Source organism: Patagioenas fasciata, chromosome 14, assembly GCF_037038585.1.
Source record: "Patagioenas fasciata isolate bPatFas1 chromosome 14, bPatFas1.hap1, whole genome shotgun sequence".
NCBI lineage: Eukaryota > Metazoa > Chordata > Aves > Columbiformes > Columbidae > Patagioenas > Patagioenas fasciata.
In genome coordinates, this window is record NC_092533.1 from 5,864,545 (window position 1) to 5,888,391 (window position 23,847).

The 23,847-nt window shown below is 49.8% G+C and overlaps 2 protein-coding genes across 3 annotated transcripts; one reads left to right on the plus strand and one right to left on the minus strand.

Annotated features, from left to right (window-relative positions):
• Window positions 1-321: 321 nt before the first annotated feature.
• HAND1 (heart and neural crest derivatives expressed 1) lies at window positions 322-2,243 on the plus strand. 2 transcript variants are annotated; one of them, XM_065849126.2, is made up of 2 exons: window positions 322-1,050; window positions 1,591-2,243. In XM_065849126.2, exons 1-2 carry the CDS (start codon window positions 544-546, stop codon window positions 1,687-1,689), a joined length of 606 nt encoding a protein of 201 aa, XP_065705198.1. In that variant the 5' UTR covers window positions 322-543; the 3' UTR covers window positions 1,690-2,243. The 2 variants fall into 2 exon arrangements, with proteins under 2 accessions (XP_065705198.1, XP_065705197.1); XM_065849125.2 differs by having other exon boundaries at window positions 326-1,050; window positions 1,588-2,243.
• Window positions 2,244-15,271: 13,028 nt separating this feature from the next.
• On the minus strand, window positions 15,272-22,309 carry SAP30L (SAP30 like). The gene is made up of 4 exons (XM_065848990.2): window positions 21,809-22,309; window positions 19,846-19,968; window positions 18,082-18,180; window positions 15,272-16,153 (listed from the first exon to the last, which is right to left on the minus strand). Exons 1-4 carry the CDS (start codon window positions 21,992-21,994, stop codon window positions 16,025-16,027), a joined length of 537 nt encoding a protein of 178 aa, XP_065705062.1. The 5' UTR covers window positions 21,995-22,309; the 3' UTR covers window positions 15,272-16,024.
• Between the last annotated feature and the right edge of the window lie 1,538 nt (window positions 22,310-23,847).

Below are 23,847 nucleotides of genomic sequence, written 5' to 3' on the forward strand. Positions count from 1 at the left end.
GGGGCTCGGACAGCCCGGCTCCAGGAACAGAGAAGCGGTGGGAACAGAAGCGAGACGGGGAGGGGGCTGGGGTCCCCTCCGGGTCAGTCCTCACCCTCTTCTCCCTGCAAACAAGGAACAAGCGGGAGGCGAGAGCAAACAGCGGAGGTGTGAGCCCAAATAAACTGAGTCAATAGGGCGGCGCACGCCCCCTCCGCCGCCCCGCTCCCCCCGGGGCCCCCGAGCATCCTCCTTTGCCCATTGGCTCCGCGGCGGGTGGGGGCCCGGCTCTATATAAAGCCAGGGTTAGGCGGCACCAGAAGGGGTTAAAAAAAAAAACACACCAAAAAACCACAACACACACCCCCCCCGCCACCAAAACCAGCAAACCTAAAACCCCAAACCCCAACCGCACTAACCCAAACCCCAAAGGCAGCCCCAGGCCGGAGCCGCGCTCCCGCCGCCGCTGCCCGCCGAGCCCGTCCGGTGGGGAGCGCTTCCCGGCCGGCCGCCGCGGCCATGGTGCGCTGCTGAGCGCGGCCCCCGGGGCCAGCGGGGCGGACCATGAACCTGGTAGGGAGCTACCAGCACCACCACCACCACCACCATCACCACCATATGCTGCACGACCCTTTCCTCTTCGGGCCGGCGGCGCGGTGCCACCAGGAGCGCGCCTACTTCCCCGGCTGGGTGCTTAACCCGGCCGAGGTGACCCCCGAGCTCGCCGGGCAGAGCCCTGGGTACGGCCCCGCCGAGTACGGCCCGACCGGCCAGGGGCGGCTGGAGGCTCTCAGCGGCCGCCTGGGCCGGCGGAAAGGGGTCGGGGGACCCAAGAAAGAGCGACGGAGGACGGAGAGCATCAACAGTGCCTTCGCCGAGCTCCGCGAGTGCATCCCCAACGTGCCCGCCGACACCAAGCTCTCCAAGATCAAGACTCTGCGCCTGGCTACCAGCTACATCGCCTACCTGATGGAGGTCCTGGCCAAGGACAGCCAGCCTGGGGACACCGAGGGCTTCAAAGCCGAGCTCAAGAAAGCCGACGGCAGGGAGAACAAGAGGAAACGGGAGACGGTAAGAGGCGAGCCGGGCCCCTGCTATACCGTTCTTACCGGGCCGGGCACAGAAAGCCCGGGGGGCTGAAGGGAAAAAAAACAACAACCGTCTCGGTCTCGCTGGAGCCTTTTTTTTTCCCCCAGTCCCCAGCTTAAACTTTTTTTAAAACGACCCGTGGGCTGGACTTTCGCGGAGGGCTCCGACGGGCCGGCCAGGCTGCTGGGCTCTTTCCCCCATGGATAAACCCCCGGACCGGCCGCGCCGGAGCCTCCCACCCGTTCGTCCTTCCCCTCTCCCGGCCACTTTCCCGGGACGAACAAGCGCGGGTGCGTTTTGGAGCAAAGGCGGCCGCTTCTCCCCCTGCTGCAGCGTGCGGGGTGGGAGGTGGGAACCCCAAAAAACCCCCTTTATCCTCGGGCTGGTAAGAACCGCTCGGAGCTGCGGGGCTCGGCTGCAGCCCCAAGGCGGGCGCAAGGTGCGGTCGGCCAGGCCGGGCCCTCCGCTCCGCTCCTGACCGCTCCTTTCTCCCCCCTCTCCCCGTCTCCTCTCCCGCAGCAGCCCGAGGTCTACTCGCAGCCTTTGGGCCACGGCGAGAAGAAGCTGAAGGGCCGGACGGGTTGGCCCCAGCAGGTCTGGGCTCTGGAACTGAACCCCTGAGGGCTGCCCCGCCGCCCCGACGGCGCTCCCCGCTCGCCCCCCATGTGCAATGTCAGAGAGAGCCCGTCCCGGTCCCCGAAGCTCATCCAGGCGCAAGATGCGGGTACCCGACCCGGCACACCCCCCCCGCCGAGACGGATTCTCCGCAGGAGACAAGCGAAGGGCGCCTTGTGGGGCCGGGTCCTGCCCGCGCCGTCGGCAGCGGGGACCGGCCGGGCCATTTCTCCCCCTCGCCCCTTCCCCCGTTTGCAGTAATCGTTGCTCCTTCTCGCTGTCAGCAGTGATCGGCGGTTCCTGCCCTCCCGGGCCGGGCTAAAACGGTTTGATTCGTTTGCTGTTGTAAATACGAACCCCCTGCCCCATCCCCGTCCGCTGCCTGACCGATGTGTGGCTGCGGTGAAACTACCTAGAGGTGCATTTGGGAACACTCCTGTGCCGGGTTTTCTACCTCAGATCTGCATGACCACTTCCCGAGGGACCGGGCGCACCACACCACGTATTTAAAAAGAAATAATTAAAAAAAAAATAAAGAAAATTCAAACTTTATGCAAACAGCCTCGGGTCCGACCCCTTTGCCTTCCCCTGCTCCTGAGATAGCGCTGCCATAGCCGGGCCCCCCTCTCTTCTGGCCACAGGACTCCCCTTAAGTGAGTGTTCTGCTGCAGGGCCGATCCCTGCGAGGGAATTCTCTCCCGTGGAGCCTGGGCAGCTTCGTGGGAATCTTTGGGACATCTTTATGCCGTGCCTCCTCGCTCCAGGAGCTGTCAGGGCTCTGCGCTGTGGATCCACAGCCTGCCCCAGGGCACAAACTCAGCCCCTGCCCTACAAGCCCTTCACTCCTGACCCAGGAGACCAGCTAAAGAGACCGGACTGTATTTGGCTTGGGGAAGGATGCCACATTTTGGAAGGAGCAACATCTCCTTGCCGTCTCAACATGACGGATACCCCCAGTCTCAAATCCACCAGCGCTCACACAGCCCAAAGTCATCTCTGTCACCTCTCAAGCATAACTCCTTAATAATCCTTAATAATTAAAGCTGGATCCTCGTTCCTTGATTCTGCGCACACAGAGCTCTGTTACTGAAGGGTGGCTTCCAAGACGTGCGTGCACGGGCTCGGGGCCTGATCCTGCCTTCCCAGCCTGGCCACGCTGCCGTTCCAGAGATGCCAGGATAAAGCCTAATGCTCAGCTGGCTGCTCGGCGCAAAGAAAACAGAGATGGGGAAGAGCTGCACATTATTGTAGGGTTAACCTGAGGGCTCAGCAGGAAGTATTAAGATTTCTGTTTGAAACCAAGCTTTTGCTTGCAAATAAAGGTATCGAAATAATGATGCAATAGCCATAAATTGTGAACACACTGATTGACCTTGTGCAGCCGCACACACCAAAAATACACCAGCTCACCTGTGGGAAAGCAGCTTGTGCTTTATAACCACTCTGTGCTTGTGTACAAATGCAGACGGTTGGACACACAAACATTGGGGAGTATGGCTGTTGTAATTAAAACTCACAGAACGATCAGTCCCTCGTTTCGGAGACACTGCACAGCTGCCTTCTCAGCCCCTGATCTGTTTTCTAATCTCTTTGAAGGAGGCAGAGATGAAAATTGACCGCCTGAGTGGAGTAAGGCCCGCAGTGATCATTTTTTTGTTCAGGCTATAAAATGTTTAGCACAGTACCAAGTCAATAAGCGGAGCCAGAATAGGGCATTTCTAAAATCAAACACATTAAAGAAAAGAAAAAAAGAAGAAAAAAAGAAATAAAGAAAATCAGAAAGCCACCCCCAAATATCCTATTTAATGGCTAAGTTTCACAGTCCCTTAAATGGCTGGGTTTTTATGGGAAAGTTCCCAAACCATCACTAACACTGTAATCCAGCGCCCCTTCAATGTGTCCAGCTCCAATCCTGTTTACATGTGCCACCCCATATCCTCATAACCATACGGCACCAATCAGGGCTGTCCCATGGCATCAGATGAGAGAAAGGGTTAAATGGGGACCTGGGACTTGCTCTGATGCGTAAGGCGGGGATCACCAAGGAGTTTGTGTCCTTGCTCTGGCACACCAGGCTCTATCTGGGACATCATCTGCAGCCTGAGGAGATTTCCCTGCTTCACCAAAAACCTCTGGAGGTTTTTCTCTTACGGGTTTCCAGCTTTGCTTCCAGGAGGGGGGCACTCTCCCCCAGCTGGGGCAATGCTCTGCCTGCTCCCGCAGGACCGTCGCTTTTCTTACCACGAGTTTCTGGTGGTGGTACCTACTGGCTGCATACTTGTGGGAAATGTCTCTCCCATGCCAGCACCTTTCACTCCGTCGTGATTTTTGCAAGTGAAAACGATCTCTGTTTCCGTGTCCACAGAGCGCTTCCCTGACCAGCAAGGGGATTTTCCTGGGAGATTGTCTCAGCACTTTTTTGGGGGGTCCAGGGGGCAGAAAGGCATGGAACGATTCCTGTACACCAGGGCTTCACTGCTTCCCAAAACGCATAGTTTGGAGGGGGTGTATTTGCAAGCAGCTCAATCCCCACCTTGGCACTGCACATGCAGCTCCACCACTCCGGGGCCAGGAAGGGGTGTTGATGCTGAGCTCAGGACTGGGTCCAGCCTAGGATGGGGTCACCCCCAAAGGGACGGGACCAGCAGGGGGGTTGGGACCCCTACACAAGGGCAGTGTCTCTTCCTCAGGCAGCAAACCTGAGTGGCTGTGAGATGAATCCCAGCAGCCTCTGGCAGGCAGCGGCACGGCTCCCAGTGGTGGCTGCACCAAACCTGGGTGGAAGAAGAGTGGTTTGGCCACTAGCTTTGGATTTTTGGCCCAGAACTCAGCTCATTGGCCAGGGGAGGTACCTGCACACACCTACGGCTCAACCCTGCTGTGACTTGGTGCCGCTGGGAAGCAGAATGCCCCCGGCATGCAGGCGCGGGGCAGCGGTTGCCCAGACAGAAGCTCACGCGTGCAGGGATTGCTCAGCCCCAGGGCAACGTCCTACGTGCTGTGTCCTCTGCTGCTGGAACCCAGCCACGGGAATGGCAGAGGGGACCTGGCCATGTGCTGCCTGCCCGGCCCGAACTCTCGTCCCCCTGCCTGGCCAAGGGGGCAAGTGCTGGGGGCAGAGGGGCTGTCAGGCGCTTCCCAGCCCGTGCTCTGCACTCCTGGGGTTTGGCGTGAGGAGAAATGGTTCTTCTTTTGCTTTTGCATACTTCTCCCTTCCTGCCGAGCTTAGACCCTGCTTCTTGTTGCTGTAGGTATTTATGGGCCTGTTTATCTGATCTCGGGGGAGCCTATTCTTATCTCAGAAGCAGCAAGGGAAGGGTTACACTGGACAGCTCGGTAGACAGTATGGAGCCAAATAAAATACCAATCTGACAAAAAAAGAGAAAAAAAAAAAAAGGGAAAGAAACACCCAGCCCCAGTCACCCAGGAGTGCGTGGATACCTGGAGCAAACCTGCAAGGCCAGGGGAGCATCCCATGTTTTTGCACAGCTCCACTTCCCTGCTCCCCGCGCTGGATCCTGGAGGGGAACGCGGCTCCGCTCGCTCCTGACACCGTTTGCCCGGACAGAGACACTCGGGCAGTGGATCCCAGATCAGCACGGTCCAGGGTGTGGGCTGAGATGCAGCTCAGTATGTTTTGGCCCCCAAAAAAACAGCTGCTGGCTTCAGAGGGACAGCACAACCCGGGGCAAGAAATGCCCAGGCGCACAACAGAGAACACGCTTGGATGTCACTGAAAGAGGGAAAGAAAAAGGAACTTTTAAAGTTTCAGGTTAGTTGTCACAGCAGTTCAGCTGTGAGGCTGCTGTTCGCTATTTCCTTGGGGTGAGCATGGCAATGTCCCATCCCCATGGTGCGAGAGGCACAGCCGGTCCCCAGCTGCAGCAGGGACTCGCTCAAGGTCACCCCGAAGGTCATGGCCAGGGCAGCCGCCTCCCGACATGGGGCCTCTCTGGCCTGGCCCCAGCTGGTGACACAGCGCTGGGGGTGGCATGGGGCAGGGGGATCCCCGACACCTCGCTGCTGGGGAGCAGCAGGGAACCCCATCTCTGCTCCGGCCTCTGCGGAACCCAAGGGTGCAGTTTGGCTGGGCCACAGTGAATGGGACAGGATGGATGGGGTGGGATGGGATGTCCCCTCCTGCCATGCCAAGCAGGGAGGTAGGGGCAGCCCCATGCCAGGGGTCCCCCACAGTTCCTGCCCCTCTCCCCACCCTGCACCCCACTCTAATTATCTGCTCTTAAGGAAGCGCCTGATAGTTCTGGCCATTTAAGGTAGCGCCAGCCCCTCGCAGTAAGGGTAATTGGGCCATAATTCGTTTTCTTTGTCAAGATGGCGTCAAAGATAAGACAAAAATCTCCAGGTTTGGGGGCTAAAGAGACAGGAGAAATCCTGACCTGAGGCCGACCTTGGAGGAATAGCCACAAGCCCCAGTGAGTAACATGGCAGGTGAAAGATTTACTGCCAGGGGAGCTTTTTGATCCTCTCCCAACACTTGGAGCCTCTCAGTCCAGTTGCTGGTTCCCAAGTCAGACTGTCTCCTGGGAGTACTGCTCAGGTGGGAAGGTTTTCTGTCCAACAGAGGCCCCCTCAGTTGCAAAGTTCATGTCATGCAATAGCTCATCCTCAAATCTCCGTATTTCTGGGTTAATGCGATTGTGAGACCCACCTGCATCTAGGGAAACAACATCCAAGCTCAGGAAGACTCTGGAGCCCCAAGGTAAATGAAGGCTCCAACATTTATTTTTCCTTCTTTTAATTTTTGTTATTTAAACAAATCCAAACTCTCTGGGTTTTCTCCCCTCTGCGTGGGTCTGCGAGCACTGAGCTCTTCCCCAAGGCGTATTTCTCCATGGAGAAGACCAAGAGCACTGCGCTGTGGGCCAACCTTCCCAAAATGATCCTTCCAACAGCTGACAAGCTCACCATCCACCCTATGTCCCTACCTCTCCAAAACCCACCTTTGTTGCTCCACTCAACCAAGGCCCTTTCCCCATCATGGGGTGTTGGGAGAAACAAGTGCTTCTTCCCAAGACTCACGTGCTTGGTGTGGAGTTAGCAAAGGTGCTCACCTTGGCTTCCTGCAGAGTCCTTGTCCTGCTCAGTGGTGGAGCAATCCCATCAGCAAGCATCTTCTCCTGCAGCACTGATACTTCGCTGCCAATTTCCCGCTGATCTTCTCGCACCGCATCTCAGCACAGCCCTCAGGTGAAGCTGGGTGATGTATGTGGCACAGCAGCCCGCTTGTGTCCCACGCAGCAGCTGGATTTAAGGTCCAGGCTGGGAGCTGGGGCTTTCTGGTGGAGGATCAGTGCCACACAGCTCAGGGCAGGGGGTAAAAACAGCCGTGCGCTTTGCTCAGCAGGACCCTGTGCTGTCTCCATCCCTGCGTGATGCTGAACAAACTCCATCTCTCCTGCTTACTCCAAAGCTAAAGTGCAATAGCAAAGCTGGAGCTGCTGCAGCTCCAGCCAGACCTGCTGGAGCCCAAGCGGGAAGCGCAGGCTGGTATGAGAGTATTTACTGCTGAGAGGAGAGCAGGACTGGCAGTAACCGAAGAGGCTCGAGCCAAGGGACTGCAAGGCAAGAGCAGAGGTTTGGAGCCTCGCTGGTTCCCTGCGACGGATCCCTGAAGCGGGGAAGGTCTTTCTTTGCAAACTTTCCTTTTTCCCTGCTTATTCTTTTGCGTGAGGAATTTGGGTCCTGACCACCCTGAAAGACTTTACAGTAACCAGAGAAGTAGGGGAATTCATGGCGTCACCAGCGGCTGAAAGCCGAGGAATTGAGAGGAAAAGGGATTTTTTTTTCACCTTAGACTGCAGCTACCTTGACAAAATTCTCATGGCCTATAACTGTCTCGCAGGAGCAGCCAGGGGGGATGCAGGGGCCAGAGCAGGCTGCTCTAATTGCGTCGGCCAGGAGCTCCTTCCCAAACTGAAAAGCTGGAAGGAGTTACGATTCTGAACTAGTGCACAAAGCTTGTGTCAGCCCTGAAACTGCCTCCTCTGCTCACCTTCACTGTTGAGCTCCCACTTTGGTGCCGTGTCTGATGGAGAGCAGAAGGGCAGGGTTTGCACCGAAGCTCATCAGCTTGACTCAAACTGGAGCCTGGGCTGCTGTGTTCAGCAACTCACCCTGCAAAACATCCAGGAACCAGGCCAGCTGCACAGGGCTGAACACACGCAATCTTACACCCGATGCCCTTTCAGGTTCCTGTTTCTAGGAACGTGACAAATAGGGGCGGGAAGGCCCTTGTGGAGATACCTTTACTGGGCTGCTTTGGGGAGTGAATGAAGGACGTGGAGAAGATGAGCAGCAGGGAATAGGGGGGAAAACAGGATCAGGAGGAGAGCAGGGAGGAGGACAAGGAATGGTGAGGGACAGCAGCTCTCCAGCTCTGTGGTTTGTGCTAGTCCAATAAGAAAAGCCCTGTCCACACCCAGTGCTATCACTGTGCCAATGAAGAGCCTTCAAACTGCTTTTTACATCCAGGCAAACAGACACAGAGGGCTAAGGTGAGTTGAGGCCAGCAGCAGCGCATCAAGGGCTCCACTATTTACATGAGGCTCAGGGCTAATGGCCAGTAAACCAGCGGAAATTCCAGGAAAAAAAATCACATGGTTCCATTTGGAGGGTGGGTGTGGAACAACGAGAACCTCAACCTGCAGGGTACAGGGATCCTTCCAGGACAGAGTGGACAGGGGAGAGCTGAACAGTCCGGTTTTGGGGCACCACAGTGCTCCCTGCGGAGGATGCTGCAGTGATCAATAAGTGCTTCCTGCAACACAGAAAGGGAACAGATCTTGGAGAAAGCTCCAAAAACACAAAAGCACATTAGGGGGCTTTGAGGTACTTAGGGAAGAGGCCAACACTACCTGCAAGGATAAGAGATGTGAAATGGGCTCCAGCTCCTGGCAAAGTGAGATTAAGTGCTGGCAGAGCCATGCAGTCATCCCTCATTGGATACAGGGAAAATAAAAGGAAAAAGAAAAGCAAGCCCTAATGCTCTCCCTGCACACTCAGCCTGCTCAGCCACATTTCTAAAACATAAAACCATTAAATTCACATTTTTCCCCAGTCCTCTGTGCTGCCCTTTCTGCTGGGGAGCAGAGAAACGAAGCCTGGTTTCCATCAGTGTTGCGAGGAGGCTGTAGGACAGCTCACGCAGGGAATTGGATGTGTTCAACTTCAATGTCCAACCAGGAAAAAAAAATGCAAACAAACCATTTTTATGATCTCTACATCCCACTGCAGCATGATCCCGCTTCCGGTATCTGACAAGTACGGCCAGCTCCTGCCGAGGAGGCTTCTTGGGGACGGGAAAGCAGCTCAGGTCCCTCCGCCAGCTGCCCAGAGGCTCCGAGGTGCAGCTGCAGAGCACCCAGCCCGGGTTCCCGAGCTAACACTGCCCTCGCACGGCGGCGGGAAGCCCGGAGAGGGGCGGGTGGCCTTGGGCCCATCAGATCAATCTGCTGCTTGCTCAGTTTCTCAGTGTGAAGACCTTAAAAAGACTGAGCAGGTACCTACTCGGTTTTAAGCCTGAAATCATCCGCGAGTTTCTTGGCAGGGAGCAAACCTGAGATTAAGCAGCCTTATTCATTAGTCTATGCAAATAACAGATTAACCAGCAGAGGTTGTTCGTATTGCTGGAGTTTCTAGTGTACACTCTCATGCCAAAACCAGCACTTGCACAACAGGTTGCTGCTTACAGCTGTCCTCCTTCAGCCTTTGGTCCCCGGGCAGGACACATCCCCACCGTGCTGGCAGAAGAGCCCACAACCACCAGTTTGGGAATGTGAACAACACAGCTTTTCCCTTTCCACTAGGGTACACTGCTTTTGTCCTCACCTGAAGACTTTTCCCCTATACTTCTAAAAAAGCTTGACAACATGCAGGTGACACCCCTGTAAAGTCTTGCTCCTTGTTTTGTGGTGCCCACCTGTGTCACTTCTGCTCTTGCCTTCTTCAACTGCGAGCTCCTCGAGACAGGGGTAACACTCCTGCTGCACGGCAGCACGCTGCCTCGCACAACAAGATCCCGGTTCATCGCAAAGGCCTCCAGACACATCCACAAAGGCAGGCACAGAAGACACTGCGATGTCTCTGATGCGCCCGCTCAGTCTCCCTTAGCTCTTGAACACACCGAGGCCAGTTTTTAGCTAAAAGATTAGGCTCAAACGATCAGTGATAACTGATTGTTTCTCACAGCTTAATAAAGCACCAACACATCCAGTTCTTGAAGGTCTCTTCCCCGCAGTCCCCACTCCCTCTCTCTAGTGAAAGCTCATACCCTGGGATGTAGGACCAGGGGGACCAAGCATCTCCTGGATGCAGCCCCAGCAGTGTCAATGGGCAGGTTCTGAAGGGCTGGAAGTCACCGCACAGCAGCAACACAAGTTCCCACCTTCCTCCCAGAAAGCATTTTAGCCCTTGGCATGAATTAAACAGTGATGAGGAGACAGGTCAGGTGGCTGTAGGACAGCACCAAGGAGTAAGGGTATAGGTGTTGTGCAATTGTTTTGGAGAGAATTATCTGTCCAAATCTTTATTGCACATCAACAGCGCAACTTAATTTGACAACGATAAATTCAGGTCATGTAATTTGAGTGTAAAGCTCTCAACACCTTACCATCCTCTGTGTCTGAAAAGCTACACTACAACCTCTTCCTTGGCTAAAAATCAAGGCTAGAACATGCCTCAGACAGTGCCAGCAGAGCCTCAGGAAACACCATGACAGGGTTCAGGAAAAGAGGTGTTCAAGCTCTGGTTTCTGGCATCACCCACTTCCTCACTGCAGCAAAAAAAGTGAGGAATCTTTGTCTATAAGGCTGATAGTCAGGAGGAAGAGCAATATGGGAAATTGAAATGAAACAAAGCACTAAATGGAAAAGGATCTTGCAGACTGACTGATTGAATGTCGGGATGCTACATGTCAGTGTTGCTCCGGAGCAGCACCCACCTGGCCAGGGCGGCACGTAGCTTCAGCTCTGCAGGACAGCAGCTAGAAGTCATGCGTGAAATGTAGCCAAGGGTGTACTGGAGAAGGAAGCAGAGGCACAAGGTTGAACTAAACATAAAGAAGATTCATTAGGAAACATTAATCAAATGAGATGCTGCACTTTAGCGACTGTTCATTATCGGGGCGAGGGGAAATACCTTCATCATAGAAAAGCCCAACACTCCCCAAAATGCAAGGTCACGTGGCTCTCCAACCGACTCCATCTTTCTTGTTGCATTCAAAAGACTCCATCATTTACATCTATGTAGCCCACACAAGTTTGTCGCAAAATATCCCACCACCTGAGTTTTCTGCTTCAGGCTTGACCCATCTTAGTCAGCAGTGCCATTCCCCCCTCCACGCCTGCAATATTTTCAGCCCCAGGGAGGTGGGTGGGAAATGACAGCGAATCAGAGAAGCCTGGCACAAAATGTCCATGCAAAGCAAAACTCCACCAGCTCTGGAGCTAAAGTGCTAAAGGCAGAAAGGCAAACAGAAGGGAATGTAAGCCTCGTTGCTAGATAGATCGTTTATTAAAGTGAAATTCAGCATTTTCTCTTTGTCAGACAGTACAGAGTTAAAGTCTCATACACAGTGGAAGCAGGACATTTCCTACACCTCAGAGAAATGAGTTCTACAGTTTTTGCTATAAGTTACTAAGTTGCTTTAACAATACACAGCTATATTACACAGTTAAAAATACAAGGTGTCCAAAACATTTGGCATAAGATCAGCACAACACATGGAGGCCAGAAACGGAGGAGCGAACAGAGTTTTTCTCTCCCAGTAAGCCTGCTGAAGGACTCCAAGCCATTCTGCAAGTCACCTGCTGTCCCCCTCCCCTGCGCTCCAGCGGCAGCTGGGACAGGAGGAGACCCAGCTTGGCAGAGGCTCCTGGAACCTGCTCATGTTCAGGGTTGGCTGCAGAGCTGCTTGCAAGGGAAGTTCAGGTTTAAGGCAGGAGCCCTCCTCCCAGTTCTTCCTCCACTTTCTTCAAGCATTTAATTCATTCCATACAAAAACGCAAGACCAAGGATAGCTGTGAAAAGTGCAAGGAGTATCTTAGATCCTAACAGTTCGTTTGCACTTTGGAAGTGGAAAACGAAGACTTCCTAACTCGAAAAAGCTAGAGATGACTAAAGGGCATCAGTGACAAGAGGAGTGAGGCATCAATAACACTCCTTCACCTTTGGGACTCTTCATTCAACACTCTGGGTAGCACAAGGACTTTTTGTACTGGAGGCTACCTTGTATTACCCACCCTTTTAAACTGCAGAGGCAAAGTGAATCTAGTGCTCTGGGTAAGTATAACGATCTACGAATTTAAACAAGCAGGCCCCCAGCAGATCATTTCTCTCCTCTCCAACTGAAGATCTCCCATTGGTATTTACATTTGGCTCAGCCAAAAGACGTAAAGTGCAGAGCTCCCCCCTGCTTCCCCTCTCAGAAAACATCCATTACAAGAGCTAACACCGAACAAATCCTCCTCCATGTCACTAACTGTGGATGCGTGTTTTGATCAGTCTCTCTCTGGGCTGTGTCCTCTTTCATCTTCTGTGCCATCACAGCCCACTTGAAAACTTGCACTTACTGTGGATTATTTTCATTCTTGATTTTGAAGCCTCTCTGAAGTCAGCTTGCTCTTCAGACTAACTTTGAACACCAGACTTGGTTTGTTTTGGTCAAGTCTTGCACACCAGGGTATCTAGTGGTTTATGGCCAAAAACTGAGACATCGGAGTGCTGGGGACAAGTGGTACAAACCTGCTCCCTCTGCTTTTCTCAGGCTGAGTATCTAAAGTGCCTGGCAAAAGAAACATTAGCTTCTAATGCAATTGTTTACTTCAGGTTGATATACAATATTCTTTGAGATGAAGAAATTAAAACCCAAACACACTGCATTTTAACACAGCCTCCCTAGATATATTTGCACTTTTCAATCATTGGATTGCCACCAACCCAAGTCTTCGCATGCTTCCAACTCCCTTGAGCTGAGCTCAAGCCAATAACTACCAGCAACGAGTTATTCTTCTTCCCTTAAAGCAAGCAGAGGGTCGGTGTACAGGATGAAATTAACCCTGGAAGAGACATTTCTGCATTATTTGGATTTCATACTAATGGCTTGGATCTCTTCAGAAGTCTAATGAAGTTAATGCAACTCTTCCAGGAGAATTGAATCAGGCTACGCAATTGAATCAGGCTCTATTATGGCTGGAGGGCTTCAAAGCCGATTCCTCTGCCGCAGGGTGAATGTCACCTATGCACATTTGTAAGAAATGAACTTCCACTGTTATAAACGGAAGATGACATCTGGTCATCCTCCATGCCTCCAAGGCTTGTGCTCCATGGTTCAAAGCTAGACAGAATTTAAGGCCCATCTGTGAAAAGCAAAATGTAAAATAAAAAAGAAATCTTATCATACCAGACAAAGCGATTTGGATCTTCCACCTTTCCAACAAATCCCACTTAAAAGTGCTGAGAAAATGTCCCACCTCATGGCTTCACAAGTGTGAGGTTCAAACACATTTACTTTGAAGTTTAAAACAAAAAGTTGGAAAGTCTTTTTTGAATTGGCATGCAGCATAAGGAATCAAATACACAGAATGGTATTATACAGAACGACAATTGCATTGTTGCGTTTTCTGGTTATTAGACACTAAATGCTTTTCAAGAATCACAGGCACCCTGAACATGGATATTGCTACTGAATTGACGTGTGATTTCAGTTCATAGCATGGCAGCCGTAACGTGGCTGACCCTTCCAACAAGACATCGGCTTTCTTTTGCTCAAGGCGTTTTGCTCTAGCTAAGTTGAGAACAAGGTAATAAGGCATTTGCAAGGGTTTATAAGGCCATGGGGTCTGACAACCAAAGATTCTTCCATTTCTTTGGTGTCTTACCTCCAAGCTTTCCACCTTATAAACAACTGCTAATGGCTGGTAAACATCTCTTCATCATCATACTTCATTATCAATTTCTTCAAAAAAAGTATAATTGCTTTAAGAGTGAAACCAACGAGGATCACATTTCACATCAACTGATTATTTTCATTAAGGAAAAAAAAAAGCTTCCTGGATACCACCTCTGCACAAAAACATTCCAGTGAATATACCTGAACAGATGGAACCTGCTGCCAGCCTTCCTTGAAATGAATAATTTTGCTGCTGGCTGCTCTAACACCCCAACAGATTTATTTACTTTTAGAAATTAAAACAAAGCACAACAAAAAAAGTACATCCCAAACCAACTACATTTTTACAGTTTTGGTCTAGAAGTTACAATGAGGCATAAACCTCTCAACTCAGAAACTTGTTTTCCCTTGGTAATATCCTCTGATTACATGAACACTTGGAAGATGAACATGCAGTCAAAGAACGTACCCTTTTAGGTATCTGTCCTGAATGAGAGAAGCCCGATCATGTTGACTGATATGGGAATTCAACAAGGAAAGGACCAGCATAATTAGAAAATTCTTAAACATTCATGAAATACCGACACAAGACATTCTCTTCTTGTTCCTTGAACCTCTCTCTTGGCTAATGTTCTTAAAATTCATACTGAAATGAACAAGGAAATGCTGAAACAGTCACACCCTCCAAAACTTCACAAATGGGACATGTACCATAACAGAGTATTTCTGCCTATGACACAGGACTTGGACGTGTTGAAGTTTGTTGAACATGGTTTCTGGAGTATTAACGAACAATTCAGAGCTGATGTGAACACCTTGCTTTAAACTGTGACTTGATTTTTAAAGAGACCCTGGGAGAAATTCACAAAGAGCTTCACTACATGAACCCTTCATGCCTTACAAAACACAACACAGCGCTAAGATGGGATCGTGATCTGCGTGCTTAGCTCTTCAACAAAGCTTCATCCAGTTTTGGAATATGAAAACCTGCCACTGACAAAATGCTAGCCAAAGTATTCTACTGCTCAGTTCATTGCTTAAGGCTTGTTGAGAATATACTCTCTATGTGGAGTCTTGGCATCTTATAACAGAACAGAGACATTGGTCAGGACAGCAAAGAAACAGGGTGGTGCTTTAAATCACAACATCCCCTTCAATAGAATTTGAGGTCACTGGATAACAGTCAGTCACGACCAACACTTTTGTAAGCTCCTTTTGCCAAATTAACCACTGTGTTATTTGTAAGGACACCCTGGCTTTAAACACCAAAATCAGAGCGATCTCCTCTTGCAGCTGCCAGTTAAAGAGGACCAGCATGCCACCCTCCCCTCACACAGCTCTTACGAAAGCACACGTAACGCTCAAAAAAGGCAAGTGCTTTGATACCCTTTCGCCATTGGAGAGACAGATGAAGCACATCCTACTTCAGTCAGTTCACTACCTCGGTTATGGCAGCATAAATCTGCTTTTTACTAAACGGAGACTGTGAGCCTGCTAATCCACACAGCAGTTTTGCTAAAGACAAGCTTCAGTATAAAATTCACACCACTTGCGATTGATACCTGATCTGACACGGAGATTAAGAGACAGATGTCTTAAGCCACTGATTCACCTGCCATCACCGAGCCTTGAATACAAGGGAAATAAGTGTAAGTGAATTAAATGAGCATTATACCAACATGATCAAACCCAGCCAATAAGCTGTATTTGCCTTAAAACCACATTCTGAGGAAATGCAGAAATTTTAAGATTCTTACAGACAATTAATTAGTGAGTTCTTAAATAAAAGAAATTAGAAAAAGAGATTGCAGAGAGTTGTTTGGCATCCATGTTGCAAGGGGCAGGATGAAAAATGGTTGAAAAAAATTAATCGATTTCAGACTGGTCAAGTAGTGTTCACTGGAGTAGATGTGGTGAGCTGGAACATTTGTAGAAGATTGGGACTTGAAACACTGACTCAAGGCAAGACAGAGTAAACTTCTGGCTCACGCACCTCGATAACGCATTTTATCTCTGCCGCTATTCCAGTCCTGTGCCAAGGCAAATTGCACGGTGGTTTGGGATGTGGTCTGAATTCAGTGAAAAAATTCCATCTGTGATCTGAATTGCACTGAGACGCAGATTTCCAAAAATAGTTTAAAATACCAAGTTGACAAACTCCACAGTTCTACAGGTTTACTTGGTTTCCCCATTATCCTCATTTGTTTATTCCAATGTGACTTTGAAATGAGGGGAAGAAGTCTTCAGAAACATGCTGGGCACATGTTTGCAAATACTCCTCATAAGAATGTCTATATTTTTTTTTCTGTTATCCAGACTTACTGCATTTAAAAAAAAAAAATTTACAATATACTTCAACAGTTTTTATAAACCTAAAATGCACAATACCATCTGTTCCTTCAAGGTCTCTCTTATTCCGAGTCTTGTTAATCTTCATTCTAGTTGCTTGCTACCTTCTGATTTCTGGTCCAGCCTGCTCTTGTTGTTCTTCACCATATAGATGAAATATGCCAGCGTCTCTTTCTCGTTCACAGGAATATTCCTGAAGTGACGACTGACAGTCTGGAAGGACAACACACAGAGAGACAGAAATTCGGAAATCAAAAAGTAGAAGTAATCAGAACAGGATTTCACTTTCCAAAAACAATTTTATGGCCACTGAGCGTAATATACTTTTAGTCAAACATGCACCAATTCAAACTGTCAGTCCTCATCTCCCTTTCTCTTTAGTGCTGGAATGACTATGTCAGCAGTATTTGCAGCCAACCTGTAAGCGGAATTTGGAAGCCAGAACGTCCTCCTGCCAAAGCAGTACAGCCTCTCCTAAGTGACATTTCATGCTGACATTATTTGGAGAGCAAGTTTGCCTTGCATCTCAGTATTTTAAAGGAGAGTATTAGAAATACTGAAGCACTTTGCTGTGTGAAACAGATGTAGCAAAGTTATAGAGTCCAAAGGAGAACACACTGGATAAGTTTTCACTGAAAGGAACACCAGGGGACTTGCAATGGGAGAGTTCAGATTTGGTTAGGGCTACCCTTCCCTGGCACCGGCATGAGCTCTGAACCATTAGCTGCTTTTCTTCCTCAGAAAACGAATGTAGAAAACATGTTGGAGCTGGATGAGATTTGCTTCTCAAATGGAAGAAGCTCTTTTATGGTACCCAGCACAGCTCCAGAACTGGATTTTGATGTAGGCTGAGCAATAAGTCACTCCAAGAAGATTTATGGAAGTTTTAGTTTTCCTTACGGTGGGGTAGCAGCAGGAGTCTAAGAGCCTCAGGCAGCAGTGATTCAAGCATGGGAGCTGGACGAGGATCCAGCGTAGGGTCAAAGCTGCTCAGACTTCACAGGAAATCTGGGAAGTGTGTGACAACTTTAAGTTAGGCTCCCTTTATTTTCTGCTTGCATAGTAGTTTGTTTTTTTTCTTCCCTCCTGGGCACATTGATGGTAAATTGCCTAAGTAAGAAGTTCTTCATGGCAGGAGGTAGCTGAGAGACTATGAACAGGTTAGTTAAAACATGACAAATCAGAACTACTAATGAGGACATACACCCACCCTGCTTGGTTCAGCTTACTCCTACACACACTACACTACACTTTCTCTATATTCTGTGTATTAATTTCCTGGTTGACCTTGAAAGAGAGTAAGACAGCGTGTTTTGCTGTCTTTTTTGGTCTGCCGGTTGTGGTTTTTTAAAGCAAAACAGTTAGTTTTGGGCAGACAGTTGTGAAAGCCTCAGCGTGCAAAAACAACCTCGTTACCATTCAATAACTGCAACCATTTTTCCAAATTTAGAGAAGACTTTTCCCACCGAATGCCTTCAGATCATGTCAGGAAAGAGAGCAGAGCAGAGCAGATGCACACCAAGCACAACAAGCCCAAATAACAAAGAACCGCAGTTATTTCTTAACAAGTATCCCATGTGGTAAGAAAGCAGCAGTAGAGGCCGTTGAGGAAAAGGCCTTTTATTGACTTAATACAGAAGACATCAGGACAAGGGAGGGAAATAAGGAATCTGAAGTCATAGTCAGTGACTTTGTCTGTAATAATAAGCAATTCCAACCAGCTCAAGTGCCTGTGAAGAAACAAAAACTAACAGAGGCGCTTCAGGTGAGTAGCAGCGTCTGAGTTTGAGTGCAACAGCCATCTCCAGTTCACGCCTGAGCCTCTGGAAACTGAGTTCTGGTTCTGCTCCCTAAAGGTAACGAATCATGACTATGAACAAGGAGGGAAAGGAGGCAGAGAAAAGCAAGTTACTAAAACGTGCTTTCGAGAGCCAGCTTCCACATCTTCCGTGACTGCCTCAGGTGGAGCAAGCATGCAGCACCCTATGGGTGCCATCCCCTGAAACCTGTCACAGAGCGTGTGGTACGTACTAGCGAGAGAGTCGCTACAGGTATCAGCATCCAAGAAATCTGCACTTCAGCAGAGGAGATAAATAGGTTTTTTTAATAGCAGAGATGATAGTACCTCTGTCATCACTTACTTCTGCTAGCTGAGCCTTGTTGAGTCCAGGCCTAGTCTGCAACTTATAATGTCTCTTGTAACGTCGCAAAGTGTTCACTTGGAGCTGGAACAAGTCAACCTGGAAGTGATGCAGAGACGAGGGGATGAGCACTACTGTTAGCTTCTATTAGGCAGAAATGTAGAATCATCTAAAAATAACTATGTCTTCTTCAAAAGGATTGCTCCTTGCCTGCATTCAGAACCATATCAGCTCGTCTTACTGACAAATCTAAGTATATTTTGCATTTGCTAATGCTAAAGGATCAAAATAGCCTCAGGGAAATACACAAAATTTTGTTCTGGTTCACATGCTGTCAACAGAATTGCTCGCCAATTTCTGCTCTCAATTACACTTCTGCAACCTCCAAGTAAAGGGGAACCTTTTGTTCCCACAAGGTTTAAAAAGCTCACACATGAAATATCAATTTAGCCGGCACTGAACAAATGGCTTGTGACATAAAACAGAGGACAGAGAAGAAAATGAAATTCAAATGCTTCAATGGAAAAGCGCACAGTTCAAAAGCGAGCGAGGGGGGAGATTACAGGAAGGAAGGTGAAGATCACGTGGAAAATGCCATGTTTCAAAGACAAAAGGAGCCCCTGCTGAAAAGCAAGAAGAAAACGACATTACAACTGACACCCGGCAGAGTTCCCTATTCAGTCAGGTGATGTGCAGCCCTCAGTTTTAACCACCAAATACCCTGAACGCTCTACAGCACTACCATTTATAGATACCAGCTGGGTCTTCACCAGTCATCCTGGCAACTAAGGCAAAGCCTGAACAGGAAAGTTGTGATGGAGAACCTTATAGAATGGAAACACAAACAGCTACTATGAAAGGTTAGGTATCCTTAAAAAAAAAAAAAGCCAATCAAACCCCATGAAAACTTACTGCTCTTTCAACACCTCCGCACAGGAGATGTGCGGACAGAGCTTTGCAGTTAAGACACAGCTCTGCTGGCAAAATGATTCTTGGTGGCTTTTTTTTCAGAACTAAAACACCTTTTGCCAATCCGGGTGGCATTTCCAGCAGAGGGCTCTGCTGACATGGCCAGAACTCGGCTCTTCCGCAAACATCACCTCTGCACAACTTTTTGCAGTGTCAACAGTGCCAGAAGCATCACCAAAACAAATACAGCACACAACACACAGAGGAGAGATTGTTCTAGAGTTCTTAACACAGGAAAAAAAAAATTAGGTCTATTTCCTGAAAACAAAAAGATGTTAAAAATGGTTTTAAGGTGGCTTTAAATAGTGCCAAAAATGCTATATATGCAAAGATCTGGAGAAGCTTAATATCCCTGGATATCACATACCCAAACACGGACAGAGTGATCTATTTTCTAGTGTATTTGCAAAACGATGCATGTTAGGTAATGAGAACTACATCAGGCACCACTGAAAAGAATTTATTTTTACCATTACAAAAGATTTAGTATCAAATCCTGTTTTAACAGCTCTCTGTTTGGAAGTGGTACATACATGAAACTACACAGCTACCTCACTGTACATCTTTCGATAGAAAACTTTCCATAGGCAAAGAACTCATACAGGAATGAAAAGGAAAATTAGGACGTGAGACATCAGAAAAAGTCCCCCGGAAAAGTGAGAGTAACTCCATCGCAGTGTCAGTGGAGTTGCCATTTAAAATTTAAATCTTTTCTGATATGTGAAAACATCCAAGTGAAACTTTAACATGCTCAAAATTGGTGAAGCAGCCTACACCCACTCGGCACCTACTAACCTCTGGGACATCTGTTTCATGCTCAGGAGAGTCGCCTCCGTCATCGCTTGTCTTCCTCTTTCTTTTGTTTCGGACACTTTGAATGAAGTTCTTGTGAAAATCGCAAATATACAGATGTCTCACCTGAGAAGCAGAAGTGGTAAAAAAGAGATCAAAACAGGTAGGGTAGAAACAGCACCTGACAGCAGCCAGCTCAACAACCGCAGGAGAGGGTACATCCCTCACGACTGACAACCTCATGACATGAAGGAATTCCTAATCTTAAACCCCAGACCTGATATTATACTCTTGCCTTTGAGATAATTTACATTACAAAGACTAAAGGCAAGGAAAATGAAGGACTCAGGATGTACAGCTGAACCTGAACCTCTGCACATAATACTTTTTTTTTATAGTTGCAATTACACATCACAAAAGAAAAAAACAAAACAACTTGTCTGGAGGAAGGGCATTTGCTTCAGGACTTACTACCAGGTAACTACCACGAAAAACATTATTCTGTTCCACTCTTGTGAACTTTCTGGTTTGAATAGTACACATTATTAATGCAAGTGTTTCAAAATCTAGACCAGATAAAAGTTGGCTAATTACCTCAATTAAAACAAGCAAAGCAAAAGCAAGCGTCTCTTTCCTATAGCTTATTGTACCATGGAACTCCCTTTTTAACAAATATTATCTCACTAGAATTAGCATCTATGCTAAAAAGGACCAAAAGTGATCAAAATGATTTGGTATCTGTAAGGCAAAAATGTCTTCAGACAACACAGACACCCTATATTTGAATTCACTTTACACTGCCCACTTCATATTCTCCTCTCATTTTGAGCTCATTAGTCCGATTTCCTTTTTTTATTTGTAAAGCCTTTCATCTGGCGACAAATAATTATTTCTGAAATGAAAGAAATGACTATACTTCTAGACAAAACTGCTGAGGACTCCAACCAGGAGAAACACTCTGGGTTTTAAGAGTACGATTATATTTCAAACTGAGTCACTCTCTTCCTGCAACATGATGTATTTCAGCCATGCGAAAGGAACCTACCCAACTGGGGAAGCTGCCAAACAGACTGACTCAAAACTTCACCTTTTTGTTTGTCTATTTGTTTTTAAAGGTTTTAATCTTTAAAGATCAGGGAAGAAAAGCATGCAGGGTGGACCGACTCGCTTCTGAGAAATTCCTTCTGTAATATCTCAACAGGCTGCTCTGCTCTACCAATTTCGTTGCTCGGCAAACAACCCGTTTCTATCTTGAGCTGACAGCTGTCACTTACCGTCATTAAGCGGTCAGCAGCAAATTAGGGTGTTTCGTGCCAGCCAGTGAACAAGCGAGAGGTCTGTGCACAGGGCAGCACACCAAACGTTCGGAGTTACATGCAATCGTTCATTTTTAAGTCATCTATTTTGCTAAAGCACAAATTCTTATTAACGCAAAAAGTACCGGCAGTGCCGCCCAACCGAAGCAGTAACCCGTGGCGCTGATTTCACCCAGTGGTTTTCAATTCCAAACTGAAATTAAAATCGCGCTATTGCCTCCAAAGCCAAGACGGCTCCTGTGCCCCCGTCGGCAGAGCTTTCCTCCCAAACACGGGTTCGGTGCCGCCTCATTAAGCCTCACGAGCTAATCAGCGCCAGGAGGCACAGCCGCATCTTTACTCCGCGTCCTTCTCTCACCCCAGCGCAGCGACACCGAACACGGGCGAACGCGGTGCGGGGAACCGAGCTGGGAACACAAAGCATCGCCAAAGCACCCCCTCTCCCCACAACCTGTCGGGGTTCAGTGACCCCCCCGGGAAGCTCCACTCGCCTGCCCGATCAGCAAGTTTCCGCCGGGCCGAGGCGGGTGGAGCGGGGCCCCGGGAAGCACCGCAGTGCGGCGGGGGCTGGGGAGGACACGGAGCGCCCGGCTGGCCCTCGGGGGGGGGCCCGGCGGCGGCAGGCAGGACCGGCGGAGGCCGCAACTCACACTTTTGTCGATGTCCAGCTTCAGCTTCTTCTGTGAGATGCTCTTCTGGATCCTCTTGCTGAAGGACGCGTTCCCGGCGGGGCGCACGCAGCGGTCCCCATCGTCGATGAGGCAGCAGCTCTGGCCGTAGAAGGGGGCGGCGGGAGGCCCATCCCGGCTGTCCTCCTCGGTGCTGAAACCATTCATCGCCCACCTGCCCGCCCCTCACTCCGTCCGGGGAGCCGAGAACCGGGGAAACAGCCGCCGTTGCCGCCGCTGCCGGGCCGCCCCGCGCCCTCCGGGGGGGACCCCGCCGCCCCCGCGGGGACCCCCCACTCTTGCAGGGGCCCCCTCAAGGGGGGGACCCCCCTCAGCGCCAGGGGAAGAGGCCGCGCCGCTGGAAGGATCGCCGCCGCCGCTCAGCGCTGCCCACGGAGGCCGGGCCGGGCCCCCCAAGCGCCGCCGCCCGCGGGGGAGCCGGGACCCCGTCCGCACCGCTCACACACACACACACAAAACCGCCTCCCCGGCAGCGGAAGTCCCACCTCCTCGCCTGTAGACGGAGCTCTGGTTGGGCTGCGCGGATCGTGAGGCGGGGCTCACCGGTGCCGCTCCGCGCACCTATTGGGTGGAAGCGCTGCCTGTCTGCCGCCACCGCCCGGCTCCGGCCCGCCTCCGCGTTCGCACGGCAGCCGGAAGGTCGCCGGCAGAGAGGCGCGCGGGGAGGGGGAGCGCGCGCCGTTGCCAGGGCAGCGCTGTGCGGTCCGCGGCCTGTGCCGGCGAGCCGGGGTCACTCGGCCTCTCCCTTTGCGCCGGCCCCGCCGGCCTTCGGGCGCCCTCTGCTCCGCACAGCCCCGCGTAGCGAAGCACGAGGCTCCAGCCGCGCACCCGCCCGCCTGGGGCTCGGGCCCGGGTTTCTCCAACTGGGCAAACCAACACCAGCATCGCTTGAATAGTAGCCCAGACTCGCGTACACAACTCCTGTTACACAGCCCCCAGCTGCCTCTGCTCGGCTACATCAGCACCAGGCTCCTGCTGTCGTGTAAGTAGGAGTCCCTGGCTGAAACATTAAAGATTTTTTATCTTTTTCCTGGTTACAAGGCAGGGATAGTGAAAAGATTGGACTTAAAGAAGCATTTCCCAAAACAATCTGATTGCAAGCTTTGCATTTCTTTCCTCTTCAGAAGAAAAAAAAAAATGCAAAATGAAGGCAGGGGAAGGGAGGAAAAAATAAGAAATTCCTACTGATCTGTAGAGGAAAGAGATCACTTGTGGAAATGCTCTCACTTCTGAAATAGCAGACAGCATGTGCTATTGTCAAAGGCACCTTGGCAGCTGTTAATGGAAAAGGATTTCATCTTCCTGAATAAAGGACTTTTTGCATGAACAGAAAAAAGGTTCTATAGACTGAAATTACTTCAAAGTCTGAAATCCCGCATGTGGAACAATGTGCGTCAGTGCGAGACGAGCTGCACCGAGCCACGCACACGAAATACCTTTGCAAGAGACTCCTCAAAGCCCTTGGTCACCAGCCGAGCTGCTCCACAGCAACACTGACACAAGCATCTTGCAGCCTGTTCTGCCTCATCCCCGCAAGAAGACTGAGAAACACTAAAATACGTATTTTCCAGGCAGTCCCTGCAATACCAAACAGGTCTCAAATAAATCTGGAGGGCAGTGATCTAATACTTATCCTCAACAGTTTTGCTGCTTGTCCCAGCTTTTATTGTTGGTGCACTCAGGCTGTTACTAATTCCTGTTTGTCCGTGTGACTCCTGAAGAACCAGAGAGCACCCTCCTGGGGACACAGCTTCCAGGAGCCGGCCACTGCGTGGGAAGGTGGTGAAACAAATGACTTTACCTGCAGACTGACAAGTAAGGAGCTAGTGAAGAACAAAAAGATTTTTAAAAGCAAGATGCTATTGCTTGTAAAAGCCCCTGGCCAAATTGCCTGGGATCTGCCTGCCTGAAGTAATAACTTACTGGCAAAAAGCTTACAGATATTCCCCTGTTTTTGGGAAAGGGAAACACCAGAAGGCCGACATCGTTCTCAGAGATCC